General features: G+C 45.7%; 2 protein-coding genes across 3 annotated transcripts in view; both read right to left on the reverse strand.

Moving 5' to 3' along the window:
• The window catches only part of COIL (coilin), a 53195-nt gene that overhangs the window by 15047 nt on the left and 14883 nt on the right, over window positions 1-23265 (reverse strand). The gene's annotated exons all lie outside the window — the stretch shown is intronic.
• On the reverse strand, window positions 2284-21410 carry TRIM25 (tripartite motif containing 25). 2 transcript variants are annotated; one of them, XM_081898664.1, is made up of 9 exons: window positions 20647-21410; window positions 18986-19081; window positions 16149-16382; window positions 15629-15785; window positions 14392-14451; window positions 14057-14146; window positions 9713-9739; window positions 7535-7642; window positions 2284-6359 (listed from the first exon to the last, which is right to left on the reverse strand). In XM_081898664.1, exons 1-9 carry the CDS (start codon window positions 21280-21282, stop codon window positions 5830-5832), a joined length of 1938 nt encoding a protein of 645 aa, XP_081754790.1. In that variant the 5' UTR covers window positions 21283-21410; the 3' UTR covers window positions 2284-5829. The 2 variants fall into 2 exon arrangements, with proteins under 2 accessions (XP_081754790.1, XP_081754791.1); XM_081898665.1 differs by lacking the exon at window positions 14392-14451.

A 23265-nucleotide genomic window follows, 5' to 3' on the forward strand; every position in this document is an offset into this window, starting at 1 on the left:
CCCATTATTTACAATGTAACGGCATCTGATAGCAGCCTGGGAAACACAGACCTGACAGATGCTCGCCCGTGACAAGGCCTGAAAAAAAATTGAATGAGGAGGGCTCCAATAGACCACAATTAATTGACTTTTAAAATAACTCCTTTTTTCACAGTTCTACTTGGCTGAGCAGGATTCACAAATTGCTGTCTTGAACTTTTTAATGGGACAAAATAGCTGCCAATGAAAGTCTAAATGACATGGACTTTGAATGGGAACCATACAATGACCACACCGTGACATGTTTTTAACTGACATATTGATTATTTGAGAAGTAGCAGTCACTCAATTGAAGACAGAGGAGAAGGGGAGGGGAGGGGAGGGAGGGCTGGGGTGGGGGGTGGAAGCAGTGGGTCGGGGTGGGGAGCTATGTGGTTTCTTAAAAAGTTGCACATTCTGCTCAAAATGTAGAGGAACAGTTTTTTTAATTCAGAAAGAAAAAATAGTAAGTGCCCCAAAGCAAGGTTCGAACAATTCAGTAAAGTTTCACAGAAAAACTTGCTTGCTTCCAACTTGTGGCTGCATCTCTGGTCCAAAACAGGTAAAGTGGTACCTCTGGTTACATATTTAATTTGTTCTGGAGGTCTGTTCTTAACCTGAAACTGTTCTTAACCTGAAGCACCACTTTAGCTAATGGGGCCTCCTGCAGCTGCCGCATAATTTCTATTCTCACCCTGAAGCAAAGTTCTTAACCCAAGGTACTATTTCTGGGTTAGCAGAGTCTGTAACCTGAAGCGTATGTAACCTGAAGCGTATGTAACTCGAGGTACCACTGTATTTCTGAATCAGCAAACAGATCCTCTCAATGAGGAACTGTGGTCAGTTTTGAAATCAGTGCAAATCTATGGCTATGCCTAATAATAATAATAATAATAATTTATTATTATTTATAACCCGCCCAGCCACTCTGGGTGGTCCCAACAGTATATTAAAAACACGATCAAACATTAAACATTAAAAACTCCCCTAAACAGGGCTGCCTTCAGATGTCTTCTAAAAGTCAGGTAGTGGTTTATTTCCTTGACATCTGATGGGAGGGCGTTCCACAGGGTGGGTGCCACTACCAAGAAGGTCCTCTGCCTGGTTCCCTGTAACCTCACTTCTCGCAGGGAGAGAACCGCCAGAAGGCCCTCGGTGCTGGACCTCAGTGTCCGGGCTGGATGATGGGGGTGGAGATGCTCCTTCAGGTATACTGGGCCAAAGCCGTTTAGGGCTTTAAAGGTCAGCACCAACACTCTGAATTCTGCTTGGAAACATACTGGGAGCCAATGTAGGTCTTTCAGGACCGGTGTTACCGTATATGGTCGCAGTGGCCACTTCCAGTCACCAGTCTAGCTGCCGCATTCTGGATTAATTGTAGTTTCCAGGTCACCTTCAAAGGTAGCCCCACCTGGAGCACATTGCAGTAGTCCAAGCGGGAGATAACTAGAGCACTGTCAACATTGAGAGGGTAAGCTCATGCACCAAAGGAGGAAGCACACAAGTGAAGAATGCCCCCAATGGGTGAGATAGGTGCATCTCCTAGTGAGATCTGGACCAAAGACTTCCTGGTTCACAGTGTAGGTCAGAGGTCAGCAAACATTTTCAGCAGGGGACCGGTCCACTGGCCCTCAGACCTTGTGGGGGGTTGGACTAATAATAATAATAATAATAATAATAATAATAATAATAATAATAATAATAATAATAAATTTTATTTATATCCCGCCCTCCCCAGCCGAAGCTGGGCTCAGGGCGGCTAACAACAATCAGAATAATCCAACTTTCTAAAAACATTCATTATAAAATTAATTAAAATCAAATTGATGGCAACCAATTAAGCAAAATTCTGTGCAGATTGCCAGAGGAGGGGGTCAGGCTGCGCCCTGACCAAAGGCCTGGTGGAACAGCTCTTTTAAAAAATGAATGAATTCCTATGCCCCCAAAAGAACCCAGAGATGCATTTTAAATAAAAGCACACATTCTACTCATGTAAAAACACACTGATTCCTGGACCGTTTGTGGGCCAGATTTAGAAGGTGATTGGGCTGGATCTAGCACCCAGGCCTTAGTTTGCCTACCCATGGTGTAGGTGGACGCTGCAATCCTATGCAAGTTTCACTGGCATTTATTTGACGAAGGTCCTGGCGCTTTCAATTAAGATTCCCTACAAGTGAATTAAGTTTTCAGGATTAACGTTAAACCCATGTTCATTCCCCGGCAGAGGCAGCAGGTTGTCTTTTCCAACAATCATCACTCCGCGGCAACGATAATAAAATCAAACTTTATTGAATTTTCGCTTAATGAACATCAAGGCACACTGCAAGACAAAGGCTGTGCAGTCTTGTATACATTGCAACATTACATTTGACATAGTCTTGTCTGAGATTGCAACAGGCTAATCACAAAGGCAGCCCAGTGGCAAAAAAATGGAGGAATGCCAAAAACATTCACTCTCTTATTTTTAACCTCTGCGTCCTAAAACCAACCCACAGATCAACATGGTTCACAATCTGAACTAGAAGAAACATTAGCTAGTTTTTGATTTTTATGTTCTGTGCTTCTATACAAGTTTCCAAGCATGCTGAAGTTATTTCCCAGCAGTGTTGCAGACAAGAGAAGCTTTCATTTCACTTACTACACAGAAAAGCTGGGCAGAAATTGGTAGCTTAGATACTAGATTATAATAATTGAGCCAACCATGTATCCATGTAAACACAGCCACACTGCTAGGCAAACATTGCTTTTCGGTGAAGGGGTTCATCTGGGATGGGAAAACAACAGCAGAAAATCACATTGTATCACTGATTATCAAGGCAGAGTTGAAAGATGAGGCACAACGTCCTTCCACTCAAAACCGATAGGACATAATACGTTTAATTTTTGCTTGACTGGATCCATTAGTATTATTCTACTGCCTGTCTTGCCATAACACCCCATGGTATTCTAGGCTAGGAAACAAGCCATAACCTAAGAAGAAACAGATTACCTTTCATTTTTATCTCAACAATCAAAAACAGTGATCAACTTTTAGCCAGTGGTCAATATTTGTGCCAGGCAAAAGACTAAAAGTAGCGAGATTCCCATCTCAAAACCCACTGCAATATATAATCAGAAGACTTCAGCAAAGGTCAAAAAAGACAGATCGTAATGAGAGCAGAAGGGCAGCTGGGCATCAACCAAGTTACTGTATGAAACATCCCAAATCACACAAAGTGTGGATAGGGGAAACTGGTTCTACTGCGCCTTATATCTTGTGGGTTCTTTAAACACATGGAAAAGTGTGTCAAGAACCCACGAGCATTTGTAGGAAGAATACCTAAAGTAAAATACCCAACTCATTTGAGAAAGTAGTCCTCAAGGGCACTTCTACCAAAAAAGAAGTTAGTAGGCCTTATGAGAAAAAGGATACACACCCAAAATTCTCTCTATGGAGGGAGATGATGTCCTCAAATCCTACAACACATAGGCATGGATCGTTAGGGGGAAATGTGGTCCCAGAGCTCCTGAACACCAAGGTTTTGCTAGACTGGAGAAGAATAGTCAGATCTCTATTCCAGCAATTCTTCCACCCTAGCAATTCTTCCATTACCTCAAGTTTATTCTGTATTTTGTTTCAAAGTCACACTACGGCTTAACGCGGTAGTGTTCCCCTTGTCTGCCTCACACCCTACTTTGTTTTCAGCTCATTCATCACTCTTTCCTGGCTTTCTTGAACTCCCTTGGGGGTTTTTGGAAGAGGACCAACGATCTACTACATTTTCTTAAGCTCCACAGAAGGTCTCAGTAACTTGTGCCTCAGATTCCTGGACTATTCTGAAGAAGAGTCGTTTGGTGCTAAAGCCGAGTAGGGATGCAGAGCTGTCACTGCTTGGAATATTTGGAAAGGAATTATTTCCCAACAGTGTATTATCACTCAATCCTTTGACTACGGGAAGAAACCCATGGCTTGATTCTTAAAAATGTTGGCCAACTTGCTGTAGCACTTTGCTTTTATCTCGGGCTTTCTCCAGAGGTCTCAGCTCATACCTAGCATCGATGCTTCTCAGTTTTCATTTCACCTCTGCCAGAAGACCCCTGGCATGTGAGGCTTCTAAACTGGAGAGCTTCAAGGCAAGAGATGTGGTCAAAAGTATCTTTGCAAAGTGTGTGTGTTCTGGCCCTAGAAAGGCCAAACGTGTTGCCTACTAGCAACAGTACAAAACACACATTTTCTTAAGACCTTAGCAGTACCTCCAGCTTGTTCCTCTTTAATAAAGAGTGTTGGAAACTTCTCTTCAATTGCTTATGATGTGTAACTGTCAGAAAGGCACGGAAGCAGGTATCAAATAAAGAAATCTAAGACATAGGAATGTTGACTAGAAAATCTTAGATTTCCAGCTTCCTCAGGTTCCTCCTAGTTTGCTGACTGGCAGATCACACAATAAGTCTGAAATGCCCACTAGGAGGGATCACTCAGAGACATGATCCATGTTGCGCATGCTAGTTCTTCACACTAGTGATCTTTTAAGTAAAAACACTATCAAGGTCTGCCCTTGGAGAACTGCATGTGTCCAACAAGAGGGATCAAAATCTCCTCCAAGAGTGAAGAGCAGAAGAGTCCATCTAGCCTGAAAGATCTCACATTATACCCACAGCCTCTTCCCAATACCTCAAAAATCAGAAAAAAATGCTGCAGCTAAGATTTTCAAGGATCAGGATGAGAAGTGAAGTGCTTTATTCCAAGCGGTCAATGACACAGAAGGTGTTCAGCATGGACTGCTGCTGGTGATGTCTTGTTGTTGTTCTAAAGGAAGCTGTTCCCCTTCAGCAAGGGTCTCTGACCAGGAAGTGCAACCATAACATGAGCACTTCCTGTCCAACCTTCCTGTCCTGGCATGCTGAATATGGTTCAAAGCCTCCAACAGCATCAGCTCCTTAAGTTCCCATGACTCCAAAGAAATGAATTGAGCGAAGAGAGGCTTATCTGCATCTTCATAGATGCTACAAGCAACTGAAGGGGGTGGGTGGGTTCCTTTCGTAACATCACGGGTAGTTAGTCTGAAGAGACTGTTTGGCATCCCTCCTCCATGCAGCGATAACAAACTTATTGCCCCTGCTCTTCTTCAAGAGCAGAATTAGCAATATCGGATACAGGAATGCCCAACCACCTCCACAGCCCTGCGCTGTTCTTGTTTATCAAAACGCAACTCCCAACGGAAGTTACTGCCCTAAGCATCACAACAGACTATTTCAAAGAGAAATCTGTTTGAAGCCTGATCTGCCTGAGACAGTGTGATTGGGCGTGTGCCATTGCCCATACGGCAAGAACTGAATTCTTCCAGCAGGGACACAGCAGTGGGGATACACCTTAGATATCCTGTGCTCAGAACTCCTGGCAGCGTATTAGGGATGGAGGCAGAAGCAAAGCAAAGCAAGCGTCTGCTCAGACATGCCCCAGACTTGCATGTACAACGCGTGCCAGGAGTTCTGTGTGCCTGAGGAATACAGTCCACCGAAAGCGCAACAGGAAAACACCTCTGAAAGTTTCCTAAGGACACTCTCAGAGAGGCCTCTTCAAGACAACATTCTTAGTGGACTGTGGCTTTGATTTAGTAGCCCTCAGATTCCCAGAGAGCAAGGTCAAGTTTCAAAAGGGTGAACTCTTGCTTTGAAGCCAAGGATTCTGAGAGAGAGAGAGAGAGAGAGAGAGAGAGAGAGAGAGAGACAGAGAGACAGAGAGACAGACAGAGACAGAGAGAGAAATACAGAGAGGAGTTAACATATGGACAGGTCCTATGTGAGCAAAGCAAATGGTGGCGGTTCCGTTCTTCACTTCAGCTGGCACAGCGAGATAGTGGTCCCGCTGGAGAACACCCAGAACGCTGGATAGAGCGCTTCCGTGAACTGCGCCCGGAATTTGTAGAGCAGGATGAGTTTGTCGCCGACGCCGAAGAAAATGACGAAGCCGCCGTCGTAATTCAGCAAGACGCCAATCTTCTTCAACTTGGTGTTGGGCAGGCATTTCTCGACGTCGTTGTGCCAGGCCGAGATCCTGGAGTTGAACCACTCGATGCACCACGAGCTGCCGTTACGCCCCAGGCGGCTCTCTGCCCCCTGCCTTGCCATGCTCCCATAGCAGACGCCGACCCCACAGAAGGTGTTGTGCTCCAGCTCCACTTCCCAGTAATGGATGCCTCGCTTGAAACACTGGAAGGCCACCACCTGGGAGCAGTAGGTGAAGCGCTGAGGGTGGTGGGGGTAATTCTGAGGAGTTTCCGACACGGATATCTTGGTGTTCCTCTCGGAGAGCAGCACTTTTTTGTGGGCAGTGTTGAAATCCAGAGTGAATTTTGTCGCAACTGCGGAGAAGGAAGTTCAGGGGAGAAGTGAGAAGAACGGCCACCTGATATTTTACAGAGCAAGAGGGGAAATTGAGGAAGGCTGGGGAAGAAAAGCAGGATAGTCTTTGCTATTAAGAAAATTTCATTTATACAAAGATAGTGTCAGGAAAAAGAAACAAAGTGTGTGAGAACGGGGACGGGACCCAATACTGTTACATTACCATACATTAATACACTAGTATTGTGGAAACCTTTTGGGAAATTTCTGAGGTTTCATGGCTCATAACACCACTATTTTTGGAGAAATACCATAAAATTATACATCAATGGAAATATAAACTAATGAAGAATGTAATGCAGCAAAGGTTTGTTCAATTATCTGAATTCTGTCAAACATTATAACCAAATAACCAGGAAAAGAAATTTGCCATGCCCATTGAGCCAATCACCCATCTCCGAGAAATACCCCACCCCACCCTCCCACTATATATAAGGGTCTGGTGACTTCTGTTTTAGAGTATCTAAAGAAGTGTGCATGCACACGAAAGCTTATACCCAGAACAAACCTAGATGGTCTCTAAGGTGCTACTGGACATTTTTTTATTATTTTTATTCAGAAAAAAGGAAGCACAACTTGTTTAGGTTGAATGTAGCCAATGAGCAAGAGTGTTTAGAGAGCCAATCAGGTGTTATGAGCCATCAAACCTCGCAAAGACACTTTTCCCAAAAGGTTTCCACAATTTTGGCCAATACAGTGGTGCCCCGCAAGACGAATGCCTCGCAAGACGGAAAACCCGCTAGACGAAAGGGTTTTCCGTTTTGGAGGTGCTTCGCAAAACAAATTTCCTAAGGGATTGCTTCGCAAGACGAAAATGTCTTGAGAGTTCCTGCGGGGGTTTTTTCCTTTCCCCCCCTTTTTCCCAAGCCGCTAAGCCGCTTATCAGCTGATCCGCTAAGCCCGCTAAGCCGCTAATAGCGCTAATCCGCTAATGGGCTTGCTTCGCAAGACAAAAAAAACCGCAAGACGAAGAGACTCGCGGAACGGATTCTTTTTGTCTTGCGAGGCACCACTGTAGTGTATACTTAAAAAAAAATACACTGGACCTTTCCAGTCCAAATCAATGTGACAGAATGTTGAAAGCGTGATGGAATTCCGGGAACTGAATTTGCATACACAGAATCAGGTGACTTACATTCCAAAAGCTCTTCTCGGGATTTACTTAAAAAGCTTTCCAGAGTTATCGACGGAATCCCTGCTTGAGGCCTGCTAGAACTTCGTGCTCTCTGGCTGGGACTTTGTGCTGAGCAAGGGAGGGAAATGGAGTCGTGTGGTGATTATTATTTTTTACAATACACACATTTTAAACAACCGTCACCAAAACAGGGCAACTTAATTTCTGCAAGGTTTTATTCAACTCTACCACACAGGTTGCTCAAACAGGATCTTACAGCCAGATTCATTCAAAAGTTAAGTCACCTTGATTCTGAAGGGTCTTTTCGCCATACAACTGGGTTTAAGATTGCACCCTATTCCAACAATTGATACAGGAACAGCTGTTGAACTGGAAAGCAGGAAACTTTGATAACCTTAGGGATGTTTTTAATATTTGATGTTTTATCGCTTTTTATTTTTATTAATATTCTGTTGGGAGCAGCCGAGTGGCTGAGGAAACCCAGCCAAATGGGCGGGGTATTATTATTATTATTATTATTATTATTATTATTATTATTATTATTATTATTATTATTATTATTATCCCAAGAGCCAGGAGCCGCTGAACACCATTTAACCCAGGTGAGGAAAAGCCCAAGGTGCTTTTTCAATCACTTAAAACACTTGAATAGAAGTGTTCAGGAGCACTTCAGAGCTCCTTCCCTCCCACTCTGGGACCACTGGAGATCTAGCAAGGCAGCAGAGGCATTTTAAAACATCCTTATTTTCTCTACACCTCTGAGTCTTCTAGGAGAAGGGTGGGCAGAAAGAAGATCAGGATTTACTGGAAGATCTCTCCCCAGTTTTGCAGTAGATCTGTTTCCTGAAATCTAGACACTCCTCAGGCTGAATCCTCTTGTCCAAGGCAAGACAACACAGTTAATAATAATAATAATAATAATAATAATAATAATAATAATAATAATAATAATTTATTTATACCCCGCCCATCTGGCTGGGTTTCCCCAGCCACTCTGGGCGGCTTCCAACTGAATATTAAAAACAGTACAGCATCAGACATTAAAAACTTCCCTAAAGAGGGCTGCCTTCAGTTGTCTTTTAAAAGTAAAATAGTTGTTTATTGCTTTGACATCTGCTGGGAGGGCTTTCCACAGGGCAGGCACCACTACTGAGAAGGCCCTCTGCCTGGTTCCCTGTAACCTTACTTCTCGCAATGAGGGAACCGCCAGAAGGCCCTCGTTAACTTTTAAAAGAAGAAAGCCGAGTCTTCATCTCTTTATTCTGTTTTTAAAAAATGCTTTTGGTTGGAAAGGCAGTACATAATGCAAGCAAATAAATCTTGGCTCCGAAAGAGGCCACTTCATTCACTGCCCATGGTAGCATAGCCAGGATGCTTTCCTAGCAAGGAATTCATGCTGACTCTCAAGTCTGCTTCACCTGACCGCTACATGCCTCTAATACTCCCTCTGGTGGCTTGATCACATCTGAAATGTGATTTGATTCACAGAAACTTTAGTAGGAGTTAACATGAGAAACATTTATTCATTTGCAAGGTTCCTAACCAACCACAAGCAACTTACAGCAAAAACAATGATATAATTTAAAACCAATACAGTCGTACCTTGGAAGTCGAACGAAATCCGTTCCGGAAGTCCATTCGACTTCCAAAACATACAGAAACCAAAGCGCGGCTTCTGATTGGCTGCAGGAAGTTCTTGCAGCCAATCGGAAGCCTTGGAAGACCCATCAGACCTTCAGGTTCCAAAAGAGTGTTCGAAAACTGCAACAGTCACTTCCGGGTTTGTGGCATTTGAGGGCAAAACATTCTAGAACCAAGGTGTTTGGGATCCAAGGTACGACTGTAGTTTAGAACGTAGGACTAGCTTACAACCCTCCGAACTGTAGAATTCCTTCCCCACAGAAGTGCAACCATCATCCCCATTGTACAACTTTTTGTCATATCCTGAAGATGCGCCGCTTTACCAGCTGAGATATATGCTTAGGACGTTGTTAGCTTAGAACCACATAAAACGGGACGTTGGCAGGGATACTTTATGGATAGAGCCACGAGCCAAGGTGCCCCACACATCTGGGTAGGTGCATGAAGAGCACTCTTGTGACACCAGGCTCAAAAGACTGGTCGGCTATTCCTCAAATTTTAAGCAAGGCAATGCAATTTTTGCACGAGTGAACTTACATCGTTTAGCAGGTCGCCTTCTCTGCTCTGAAAAAAAGGAGAAACGAAACAGTTGTGGTTACTGAGGAAATGAAACAGTTGTGGTTACTGGGAAACGTAATGAAACAATATATATTTTTAAACAAGCAACTTCAGCATATGCTAAGAATGGAACACCTGTGCCTTGCGACTAGAGCTTTGCCATCTGGAGGAGTCACTGAAACTTATTTTCATTCAAGAGTTGAATTTATCCAGCTGAAGTCCAGTCTACCTCCGACATCTCATTCTGCAACAGATGTAAGGCAGGCCCCAAACAAATCTAATTGTTTTCTTTTCAACTCTAAAATGTAAACTTCTTGTTCTTTTGGCTGCACCCTCCATGTTTTTATTGAACCATGTTCCATTCTGCCATCTTCCTCAGTCTCTCCTGGTTATCTAAATTTATGTGCCTTTGATCACCCATTTTTATATATTAAAAAAAGGAAAAACCTCTTCAAACTTCACACTCGTTATAAGCTACCTTGTGTTACCTTGTGGGTGGTATTCTTCAAAAGAAATACCAGTGAACTTGTGACTTGATTCTGGTGGTTTGGCTAATAATAGGTTGGGAGGGGGGGACTGGCCAGTCGGTAGGGCAGGTGTTCCGCCAACAACACGGGAAGCACAACAAAAAGGAAAAGGGAGTGATGCGACATGACACCCATTGCTTATGCTCGCAAAGGACTCGTGCACAGGGAAGTTTTTAACGTCTGATGTTTTATTGTGTTTTAACATTCTGTCGGGAGCCTCCCAGAGTGGCTGGGACAACCCAGTCAAATGGCGGCATATAAATAAATAGTAATAATACTGTGGTACCTCGGGTTAAGTACTTAATTCATTCCAGAGGTCCGTTCTTAACCTGAAACTGTTCTTAACCTGAAGCACCACTTTAGCTAATGGGGCCTCCTGCTGCCGCCACACCGCCGGAGCACAATTTCTGTTCTCATCCTGAAGCAAAGTTCTTAACCTGAAGCACTATTTCTGGGTTAGCGGAAGCGTATGTAACCCGAGGTACCACTGTATTACATATAGTAATAAATTATTATTATTATTATTATTAGAAGATATCTGAAGGCAGCCCTGTTTAGGGAAGTTTTTTAATGACTGATGTTCTAATGTATTTTTAATCTTCTGTTGGAAGCCGCCCAGAGTGGCTGGGGAAACCCAGCCAGATGGGTGAGGTATAAGTACAGTGGTACCTCGGGTTACATACGCTTCAGGTTACAGACTCCACTAACCCAGAAATAGTACCTTGGGTTAAGAACTTTGCTTCAGGATGAGAACAGAAATCGTGCTCTGGCGGCGCGGCAACAGCAGGAGGCCCCATTAGCTAAAGCCTTGCTTCAGGTTAAGAACAGACCTCCAGAACAAATTAAGTACTTAACCTGAGGTACCGCTGTAATAACTTATAAATTGTTGTTATTATAGCCTTGTTTTTAATCAGAAAAGAAGCGGCAGAGCTTACATCAGCAGACACACACCTCATTTTGGGAAGAATCTTCCGTCTTAAAAGCAAGCAGAGTTGGGGAAGAAATTGCATGCAATTCAACAGTATCATCGCGAAAAATGGGCGGGGAAAGGGGCCCGCCAATCGATCTCCAGCAACCTCACGCCTTATTTACTGCAGTAACCAGGTATGCTTTTTTTCTGAGCAAACATAATGGGTGGAGGCAGCAAATGTCAAACATAGGGCACAGCCCAGGTCATCACCTGGCAAATAAGGCCTGCTGCACACAAGGAAACAACGGGACTACAATCACCTTTGGACTTTGGCAACCGAAACGCCCTTTTACCATCAGGTATGCAGAACAGAACAAGAGATGCTGCCTGCGCCAAGGAGCTTATATTTATAACAGCGCCGCCTAGAGGAAGCTAGGGAGAAGAGAGGGAACAGTAACATAAGAGGGTCTCTTGATGAAAAATTCCTTGAGGACTTGAGACGTATTTAAAGAGCTCCCTACAGCGAGAAAAGGGACGCGGATGGCGCTGTGGGTTAAACCACAGAGCCTAGGGTTGGCCGATCAGAAGGTCGGCGGTTCGAATCCCCGCGACGGGGTGAGCGCCCGTTGCTCAGTCCCTGCTCCTGCCAACCTAGCAGTTTGAAAGCACGTCACTTCCGGGTTTCAATCGTTCGGGAGCCGACCTGACCAGGAGCCAAGGCATTCGGCTTCCAAGGTACGACTGTATGAATTCTTAAGGTAAGTGGGTTAAAATGGATGTCTTGAATTCTATAGGTGAAATGTGCACCATTTAAAGGTAAAGAATATGAAAATTGTGGAAGGGGAAGATGGGAAATCAATGGGCAAAGAAACATGTGGTTTATGCTAAAATTTGTAAGTTTTTGGGTGAAAAACTAATAAATAAGATTTTTTAAAAAATAACATGGAGCACTGCTTGGGCAGAGAGGGAGTGGCGTATTCAAATCTAGGGACATTTCCAGAGTTAGACTTGCAACAAACAGGCTTTAAAGTGTTCAGGCCCTCTACTGTTATCTTAGAATCTAAAATCTGCATTTTTATATGTGTTGGAAGACAGCCACATGAGCAAGGTATTATTATTATTATTATTTCCAGAATGATTCGTTTTTATTGTTCCGCCTTTCCCCCAAGGAGCTCAAGGTGGCATACACAAATCTCTCCCATTTAATCCTCCTAACAACCTTTCAAAGTAGGTTAGGCCAAGAGCGTCTAGCCTGCCCAAGGTTATTCTATGAATTTCACAGCAGAATGAGGGTTTGAATTTGGCTACTTCTAATCCAGTGTCCTCTGAGACGCAGGTGGCGCTGTGGGTTAAACCACAGAGCCTAGGGCTTGCTGATCAGAAGGTTGGCAGTTCAAATCCCCGCGTGGGTGAGCTCCCGTTGCTCGGTCCCTGCTCCTGCCAACCTAGCAGTCTGAAAGCACATCAAAGTGCAAGTAGATAAATAGGTACTGCTCCGGCGGGAAGGTAAACGGCGTTTCTGTGCACTGCTCTGGTTCACCACAAGCGGCTTAGTCATGCTGGCCACATGACCCGGAAGCTGTACGCTGGCTCCTTCGGCCAGTAAAGCGAGATGAGCGCCGCAACCCCAGAGGTGGCCACGACTGGACCTAATGGTCAGGGGTCCCCTTTACCTTTACCCTTAACTGCTACGCCACAGCGTTTATCTTTGGGAAGGCCAACAATTATAGCTGTCTGCCCAAAGACAATAAATATCCACCTTCTCAAAGATTAGCAACTTAGGCTGCATGGGCAAGAAAACTTGGGAGGGCTCAGAAGTGGAAACAAGAGGAGACACCGGCGATAGAAGAATGGAAATTAAAATTGATAGACTATGCGGAATTGGACAAATTAACTGGGAAAATCAGATTTACCAAAGACCAAAAGTTCGAGGACTGGGGAAAATTGGTGGATTATCTGAAAAGCATATTTGGTATAAACACAACGTTAGTGGGATTTCAAGAGTTACTGCAAAAAAACAAATAAGTATTGTTTATTAAAAATAATGGGAGTAAGGAGGAATAATGGCAATATGAAAAAAGGGAATGCGTATCAAAGGTATAAATATGGATGATTGTCAGAGGCGCTGAAGGAAGTTCAAAACAGGTATAATTTGTTGTATTCGGTTTAAAATGTATAACTGGATGAAAATTAATAAAATTTATATATATATATATATATATATATATATATATATATATATATATATATATATATATATATAAAGGTAAAGGTAAAGGTACCCCTGCCCGTACGGGCCAGTCTTGACAGACTCTAGGGTTGTGCGCCCATCTCACTTAAGAGGCCGGGGGCCAGCGCTGTCCAAAGACACTTCCGGGTCACGTGGCCAGCGTGACAAGCTGCATCTGGCGAGCCAGCACAGCACTCGGAAACGGCGTTTACCTTCCCGCCAGTAAGCGGTCCCTATTTATCTACTTGCACCCGGGGGTGCTTTCGAACTGCTAGGTTGGCAGGCGCTGGGACCGAGCAACGGGAGCGCACCCCGCTGCAGGGATTCGAACCGCCGACCTTTCAATCGGCAAGCCCTAGGCGCTGAGGCTTTTACCCACAGCGCCACCCGCGTCCCATATATATATCTATATCTATATCTATATCTATATCTATATCTATATCATCTATATATATATCTATATATATATATATATATATATATAAAACTTGGGAGGAGCCCCTGGCTTTCTGTAACCTCTTATCTCAATAGCTCTGCTTGCTCACACAAGAGGAGAGAGAGAGAGAGAGAGAGAGAGAGAGAGAGAGAGAGAGAGAGAAAGAGAGAGAGAGAAACTCTGGAAATTATCAATAATAATTTGTGTCCTCAACACTCACTAGTGTCAGCAGCAGCAGCAGCGGCGGCATCCTCTTCTGTCTTCTTCTCCTGTGAAGATGTTGATGGGGGGTCGTCTTTCTTTGGTGCACCTTTGAAAAGAAAACACTAGTTAGAAGGGTGGTCATATTGGTCTTCTGCAGCAAGCAAGAATCTTGCTGCATATCTTAAAAGACAGCCAGGCAAAAGGAGGAATGGGCATGCTCATGACTGGAAGCGGTGCGTCTATCGTAGGACCTTCCACCCACTTAGCAACCAAGGCTGGAGTTAAGACGCGTATTTGCTACTGCAAAAAGAATTTAGCAAGCAGCAGGGGGTCGCATGCATTTTTACTTACCAGATGCAGCAATTTTCTCCCCTGGCTGCACAAAAGGCTTCGGTTTCCACTGTGCGGCTCCTGAAAGTAAAGTATAAGTGTGCATGTATGGACATGCAGTTTCTCACAATGTGCTTTGGCCTGGTTTGCCCCTGGGAACAACGCTACAGGTGTACACATCTGGTGGTATGGTTTGGATCTGTTGCCTAAAGTTATTTTGGCAAACGGTTCCAAATTTGTTCCTAGGCGATGTGCCAAAAGAATTATTCCTGGTGGGCAGATAGCTCAGTTGGTTAGAATAAGCTACCCAGAATCGCCACTGCAATGGGAACACTATTTGTAAACCCATTTTACAGACAGAGAGGTGTGAGGCCAAGAGACTGGACCAAGGGATTCAAATAGCATTCGAAATTCGCCAGGCGCATTTTGTACCTGGCTATCAGACACATGTAACCAAGGGAAGATGCCTGGGCACAAGGATGGTGCCTGACGTCTCCCCTCCCTGCAGGTGCATGCCTGGATCCTGACCGTTTTCACACACTAGCAACACATCCTGTAGAATTCTATCTGTTGTATTTTATCTGCACAGTCAGAATGAATTTCAGGAACCAAATAGTTGTGCTGAAAAATACGACTTTTGAACCGGCTGCCCCAAAATGGCAACTAGGTATTCTGTTTTGGCTACTGAAGCCCTGGTTTAAGGAGTTTTTTTGGCGCCTAATCTGTGTTTCTAACCTAGGTCTCCTCACTATGCAGAATTTACAGAATTTCAGTTACTATGCAGAATTTACAAATCAATCGGGCTCCCACCTTCACCCATATTCACATTAATACGTAATGGGTAATTAAGAAAAAACATGGTTTTCTCTCATTATAAGCCGTACTTCGAGAGACCCTGGACCTGTGATTCTCATAATTTATACCAAAAACATTTAGTCTTTAAAACTTTAATAAGTGTGCACTGAGCTACAATAAGCAAAAGACACATGCTAGTAAACAAAACAGGCCAAGTACAGTGGTACCTCAGGTTAAGTACTTGTTTTGTTCCGGAGGTCCGTTCTTAACCTGAAACTGTTCTTAACCTGAAGCACCACTTTAGCTAATGGAGCCTCCTGCTGCTGCCGCGCCGCTGGAGCACAATTTCTGTTCTCATCCTGAAGCAAAGTTCTTAACCTGAAGCACTATTTCTAGGTTAGCGGAGTCTGTAACCTGAAGCATATGTAACCTTAAGCGTATGTAACCCGAGGTACCACTGTACCTTCTTTTTTCTTCTCCTGGGGTTGAGCCAAGAACTGTTTCACGTTTTCTTTGAGGCCAAAAGCTTTTTGATAAATGGTGTGTATCAAGTTTTGATCCAATTCTAGTTTAGGTATGAAGACATCTTTGATGGGTAACTGCCGGAGTTTTGCTGCCTTCTGAAATAAAAGCGGATGATCTCATGAGGATTTCTGCTCTTACACACTGTCACATCCCCTTCCCCATCCCACATGGTAGGAGCTGGGACAGAGCAACAGGAGCTAGCTCCGTCGCGGGGATTTGAGCCACCGACCTTCTGGTAGGTAAGCCCAAGAGGCTCAGTGGTTTAGACCACAGCGCCACCCGCGTCTCTGTGTATTGACCTATTAGGTCCATAAATTAGCATATATTCAACACAAAAAACAGGGACAATTTGTTCTTGACAAAGGACAGCTGGACATATAAAGGGCCCCATTACCTTCAGTGGCTTGTGGCCTCATCAGACCTAAATCCGGCCCTGGTTCAGGGAAACAGAGGTTTACCTTTAAGAATGTGATGTCGTCATCCTCTGTCAAGGTCATTTCAATCTGGTCTCTCGCTCCCTGGATTTCGGTTTTCTTCTTACCCAGCACTTTATAGACATATTCGTATTTATCTTGGACTCTCTTCTCCTCCGCTAGGACTTTCTTCACAGCTTCTTTTTCTTCCTCTTCAATTAAAGCAATAATTTCCAGGAATTCTGCCTTCAGCAGGTCCAACTTCCGATTAGCTGTATCCTGAAGAGACAAACAAAAGAAGGATTTGGAAATAAGAGTTCAGAAAGTGATAATGGGTAATTAGGCCAAATGAGAACTCTACAGGATCAGTACTGAATAAGCTTAATGTTGTCAGATTTTTATATAGCAAAAAGGTGGGAGATCACATAGAAGAAAGCTGGAGCCTCAAGTGAATGTTGAACACAGCTTTCTGAAATGTTTTAGTTCTATAAATCATTTAATATGTCAACACAAATAGAAGTTATTAATACTGCAGTTGTTGTATAAGGTATTATTATTTTGACCAGAATGTAATTAAAATTAGTAAGATTTTGGAACGCAGAAATAAAGAAAATAATCAAACCATCAATTCACGTAAATTATATAATTTGGTATTTGAACAATTGGTATTAGTAACTGTATTATGATTTGGTCTTGTTATAATAAGGCTATTATTGGATTGAAACTGGAAATCAATAAAAAATATTATTTAATTTATGAAATGTTTTATTCACTAAGACCTTAGCATGCATTTTAAAATAGGCATTTCTAATTTTTTTTAAAAAAAACAGATTTAATAAACTGCACATTCTCTGTCTTCTCCCCACTCAAGAGGACATGTACCTACTGGCCTGGAAAAGAGTCACTTGTACAAAAAGGGAGAGACTTCTGAGGTACAGAAAAAATTTGGAAATGAGAAAGAAAACTAAAAAAAAAAACCAAAACCCAAAAGGGATTGACAAATAACCGTGAGCTTCCAGGATGTATGAAATGTTGTGGTGTCAAGTTAAGAAGGGAAATGGTAGATGATATCAGAGATGGAGGGTGGGGCTGTGGGGAGCGGAGAGGAGGAATGGGTCTACTCAAGTCTCCAGCATACTTACAGGAAATACTAAGGCAGGCATAGGCAAACTCGGCCCTCCAGGTGTTTTAGGACTACAACTCCCATCATCCCTGACCACTGGTCTTGTTAGCTAGGGATGATGGGAGTTGTAGTCTCAAAAACATCTGGAGGGCCAAGTTTGCCTATGCCTGTACTAAGGGATGAGCAGAGATGTATGCCGCAAGATTAAATGAAAGACTGCCCCTTGCTGAACTACATAGGGATTTTTCAGGAGGAAATGAAAGTGGGACCCCTTTGCTACTCTCCAGAGGTAGCATACAACCTGCTCTAAACGTAAAGGGACCCCTGACCGTTAGGTCGAGTCGTGGACGACTCTGGGGTTGTGACACTCATCTTGTTTATTGGCCGAGGGAGCCGGCATACAGCTTCCGGGTCATGTGGCCAGCATGACTGAGCCGCTTCTGGCGAACCAGATAAGCGCACGGAAACGCCGTTTACCTTCCTGGAGGAGCGGTACCTATTTATCTACTTGCACTTTGACGTGCTTTCAAACTGCTAGGTTGGCATGAGCTGGGACCAAACAATGGGAGCTCACCCCGTCGTGGGGATTCGAACTGCCGACCTTCTGATCGGCAAGCCCTAGGCTCAGTGGTTTAGACCACAGTGCCACCCGCGCATCCCTTACAACCTGCTCTACAGGTATAATAAAATGGTCAGGTTCTAAATACCAAAAGGCAGCTCCCAAACCTGAGCCCTATAGGGAGACACAACAACCTTTTGTTGCATGTTGTGCCTTAAAAAGAAACACTCTGTAAATAAGATTTGATGGGTGTAACACTGGATTACTGAATGGTTTAGTTCATGTTGTAAAATATGCAGGGATGTACGGCATGCAAATTGAACCATGGAAAGAGAAGAAGGGAAGTCATTTTTTAAGGTTGTTTAAATGAATTTTCTGAAATGCAATTTAGAAAATTTAATAAAAATTATAATACACACAAATACACAGTGCTTTTTTCTGGGGAGACGCAGGGATACGCATACCCCTAAACATTTTGTGAATCTAAGTTTGGCCTCACTGAGGGGCAGTATTTCAATATGAGTAGGAAAATGAGTCTGCTTCATCACGTTTGTGAGCTGTTTCCAGGGATAATAGAAAACATCTATTGCCACCAGCAGTGTAAGATTTAACCTCCTTCCATCGGGCCTGTAAGACAGAGCTATTCCACCTGGCCTTTAATCTGAATTCAGCCTGATCTTTTATTTCCCTTCTCTTCCTTCCCCCTCCCCATTTATGAAAATTACCTCCTCCGAGACCCCACAGCTAATTCTCCCCTGGCGTCCTCGTTGGTCCTAGCAGGACTAATTCAGCCAGTTAGCCCTGGTGACTATCTAACATCTTATTGGATGGATTTCCCCAAAATTGATTTTTGAACTTTGGATTTTATTGTTAGTCATGTTTTTATACTGTATTTTATGCTGCTTCTATGTTGTATTACAATTAAGTGTTTTAAATTTGTTGTAGCCACCCTGAGCCTGGTTTTCTGAACCAGGAAGGGTGGGGTATAAATAAATTATTATTATTATTATTATTATTATTATTATTACTAGACTGTGGTACGGCAGGCTGATGTTAACCAGCTGGCCACCAGCTATCTGACTGAGGCTCACATCCGCCATCTTGGTCTTCCCTTTCAACTCAAGGCGGGTCGCTTGTGGTGCACAAATCTCCCACCCCTCTCATCAAAAGAAAGCTGTGAAAACACAAATCATTTCTTACACTGGTTTGCTTCTGCTGCACTCGCACTTGTTCCAAGGACTGCAAAGCCTTCTCGTTCAGAGCATAGAGTTCCGTTAGTCTCTGCTTCAGCTGGGACTGTAAGAGAATAAAAGAGGCTCCGCTTTAAGAGTAAAGATCAGCTATCGACATCCACAGACACGTCGTTCCTGCTCTAGAGCAAAAAAGGGGAACCCGCTTCCCTCCGGATATTAACACACTGCAACTCCTATACTTCCTGACCGTTCCTGACTAAGGTTGGGCAATACCTGTTTTTTAACATTGTGGTATATCAACAGCTAAATGTTGGAATATACGAGAACAGTGGTCATATGGAATCTGTTCCAGAAGTCCGTTCAACTTCCCAAACGTTTGCAAACCAAAGCGCAGCTTCCGATTGGCTACAGGAAGCTCCTGCAGCCAATCGGAAGCCCCGGCGGACGTTCAGGTTCCCAAGAACGTTTGCAAACTGGAACAGTCACTTCCGGGTTTGCGGCGTTCAGAAGCCCAAATGTCTGAATGCCAAGGCGTTTGACAACCAAGGTACAACTGTATATTGCAATGTCTGAAATAACGGGGGGTGGGGGTGGGCTATGTAGAGGCATTGGCTGGCTTCACAGTTTTCCTCACATTGTGATTTTTGAATAGCATGCCTCCCTCCTCCACCAGCCCAGTTTTCTCTCCTCTTTGCCCAGCATAGAAACCACAGCTTCATGAGACTAGGATCCGGGGAGGGTGCAGTGATAAAAATGCAACAGCAACATGCCCTTTGATCCCAGTCCCTGGGCATAGCCAGGGGGCAGGAGGGCCAGCTGCCCTCCCCCAAATCAATAAATAGAAATACTTGACTAAAAGTAGAAATTGTAGAAAGATTTTGAGCACTTGCGGTCAAAAGAAAGGAAATGTTGAGACAATTCATTCTGAATCTGCTGGACAGAGCCAGACAGAGGATGACCAGCGGGTGTCCTGCCCTCCAACATAAATCCTAGCTATGTCCATGGATCGAAGGGTACACAGCGTGCTTCTCTCACGGCCCTCCTTGAGCCGCTTTGCAAGGCCTCGCAAAGCAGCTCAGGGCTGGTGCTGTTCTGGTTTGGTTGAGAGCTGGGTTGGGACGTGGTGGGTTCTGTTCGCCGACTGTGCCCCCTTCCCAGACGCCATGAACAGATGCTCTGCTGCCAAACCATAGTGCTCTGCCCCTCCTCAACCAGCCTGCTCACTGGCCTCTGTGCCTACCAGGCGAGTGCCTAACTGCAAGGCCGCATGAGCAACATTTGCGACACAAGCCAGCCTTTCCCTGGCCACACACCTTCCAAATTTAGATGACAATTTCCATATCGCCCCTCTGACCACTCGCTGTGCTGGCCAGGGCTGATGGGATTTGGGAATCCAGTACAGTCGTACCTTGGATCTCGAATGTCTTGGCTCCTGAACGACCAAAACCCGGAAGTGACTGTTCCAGTTTTCGAGCGTTCTTTTGGAAGCCGAACGTCTGACGGGGCTTCCGATTGGCTGCAGGAGTTTCCTGCAGCCAATCAGACGCCGCGCTTTGGTTTCCGAATGTTTTGGAAGTCAAACAGACTTCCGGAACGGATTCCATTTGATTTCCAAGGTACGGCTGTACACCTGGACGGCGCCAGAAGCCGGCCAAGGCCCCGTCTCACCTCCTTCTCGTCCTTGGCCTCTTGCAAGGGGACGGTGGCGCACGCCTTGTGCGTGACCAGGCAAAAACAGCAGATGCAGCTGTTGTGCTCCTTGCAGTAGAACTCCAGGAGCTTTTGGTGGGTTTGGCACTTCCGGCGCTGGAGGTCCTTCACCGGCGGCACCAGCTGGTGGCCCTTGAAGGCGGGGCTCTCCAGGTGCGGCCGCAGGTGCTCCGGGCAGAAGGAGGCCATGCAGGTGAGGCAGGTTTTGTCGGCCACCTTCTCCAGGCAACTGTCACAGGCCACCGAAGAGCAGGTGCTGGTGCTGCTGCTGGTGGTGGTTTTGGTGGTGGCATCTCCAAGGCCTTTCTTCTTCTCGGCTGGCTCGCCTTGGGCGCTCTGGAACTGCTCCACCACCCTGCAGAGGACCGTGTTTTTCTTCAGCTCGGGGCGACTGTCGAAGGAGCTCCTGCACTGAGGGCAGCAGAAGTTCCTCAGCAAGCCCGACCACGTCATCTCCAGGCAAGGCAGGCAGAAGTTGTGGCCGCACGGGGTGGTCACGGGGCTCTCGAACACGCACAGGCAGATGGAGCAGGTCAGCTCCTCTTCCAAGCCCACCAGGGAAGGGGCCGAGGGCGCGCGCAGCAGCTGAGCCATGGCTGGGGCGCGCGTGTGGAACGGAGGCAGAAGCGGACCCCGCCGTCCAACACGTCCGTGGCAGCAACTGGCAGCGTTTGCAAAGTGGAAAGCGAAACTTAAAGAGACCTAGCGCCGTGCCCTCTTCTAGGAAATCACGTGGCCCCCGCCCGGAGAGCCGCAGGGCGGGGGCGCGCCTGGACGGGGCGGGGCGCCTGCGCGTGCGCGCGTCTCGGTCCTCTTCCCTTAGCCGCTTAAGGAAAGGCACGGGAGACGTCTTTGCATTTCGCCCAATGCTCGTCCCCGGGCAATTCCTGCGCGGCACGGGGGCGGGGGAAGGGGTCACCGCTTGCTCGCGACTAAGCCCAGCCGATCTCAGACGAAAGGGAGCTCCTTTGCATGAAGGATTTTTTTGCTGGGGGGGGCAGGCTTTATATTAGAGGGGGCAGAACCTCAGCTAGTCAGGGGCGTCGCCAGGGAGGGGCAGCTGCCACCCAGAAATCAATAAAAATGCATAGCTCCTTGAGGTTCTGCCCTCCCCAAAGGCTTGCCCCCCCTAAGAAAAATCTTGGGAAGGGCAGGCTTTATGTTAGAGGGGGCAGAACCTTAGCTAGTCAGGGGCGTAGGCAGGGAGGGGCAGCTGCCCCCCCGAATAAAAATACATAGGCCAACAAAAGGCTTGCCCACCTTAAGAAAAATCCTGGGGAGGGGAGGCTTTATGTTAGAGGGGGCAGAACCTCAGCTAGGGGCATAGCCAAGGGGAGGCAGGGATGGGCGGCTGCACCCCCCCCCCCATGAATAAAAATACATAATTCCCTGAGGTTATTCCCCCCACAACTAAAGCCCTGTCTCCCCCAACAAAAGTCCTCCCCCCCCCAACAAATATCCTGGCTATGTCCATGCAAGTTAGTTGAGGATTTTTATTGACTGGTGGGCAGCTGCCCCTTTCTGCCACGCCCCCTTGGGAATGCCCATGTTTGCATGCTTGCTTGCTTTAGGAGTGAACTGCAGTCCATGCACACAGTTTCTGTGCAAAGGTTTGCTCGGAAGTGTAATGGGGCCAGGGGGGTTGCCAACTTGAATAAAATATTGGGGGGGGGGCAAGTAGACCCCGCCACGCATAATCATCACGACAGGGTGCACAAATGCACGCCCACACCATTTGACTGGCAATGCCAGTTGGGGAGGGCCACGGACCCCTTAAATATTTTATGGGGGCGGTCGATGGGACCTCTGCACCGTAGGAGTTGGCTCCTATAAACAAGGCTTTATTCCCAGGGAAGGGTCCGTCAGGTTGGTGATTGAGTGCTGCGTGTCCCGAAAATGTCTGTGCTGGACAAATTGAGGTTGCTGAAGGTGTGTGTGCATGCCTGTTGCTTGCTTGCTGTCCTAATGGGATGACACATGTGTGAAGGGGGCCTGACAATTGGATCGAGTTTACAGTGGTACCTCGGCTTACAGATGCTTCAGGTTAGACTCCGTTAACCCAGAAACAGTACCTCTGGTTAAGAACTTTGCTTCAGGATAACGCAGCAGCAGGAGGCCCCATTAGCTAAAGTGGTGCTTCAGGTTAAGAACAGACCTCCAGAACGAATTAGGTTTTTAACCCAAGGTACCACTGTATAAAAAAGGGACGCAGGTGGCACTGTGGGTTAAACCACAGAGCCTAGGACTTGCCGATCAGAAGGTCAGCAGTTCGAATCCCCGCAACGAGGTGAGCTCCCGTTGCTCGGTCCCTGTTCCTGCCAACCTAGCAGTTCAAAAGCACCTCAAAGTGCAAGTAGATAAATAGGTACTGCTCTGGCAGGAAGGTAACCAGCGTTTCCGTGCGCTGCTCTGGTTCGCCAGAAGCGGCTTAGTCATGCTGGCCACGTGACCCGGAAGCTGTACGCCGGCTCCCTCGGCCAATAAAGCGAGATGAGCGCCGCAACCCCAGAGTCGGTCACGACTGGACCTAATGGTCAGGGGTCCCTTTACCTTTACCTTACCACCGTATATGCATTA

The sequence above is a fragment of the Podarcis melisellensis genome (genome assembly GCF_964234715.1).
Source record: "Podarcis melisellensis genome assembly, chromosome: 2".
NCBI lineage: Eukaryota > Metazoa > Chordata > Lepidosauria > Squamata > Lacertidae > Podarcis > Podarcis melisellensis.

Coding starts and splice junctions, on each gene's coding strand:
- TRIM25 (XM_081898664.1), bottom strand. CDS start 21,282: ATGGCTCAGCTGCTGCGCGCGCCCTCGGCCCCTTCCCTGGTGGGCTTG. Junction 19,082..20,646: donor AGGCCAAGGACGAGAAGGAG/GTGAGACGGGGC, acceptor ATTCTCTTACAG/TCCCAGCTGAAGCAGAGACT. Junction 16,383..18,985: donor TGCAGCAGAAGCAAACCAGT/GTAAGAAATGAT, acceptor TTGTCTCTTCAG/GATACAGCTAATCGGAAGTT.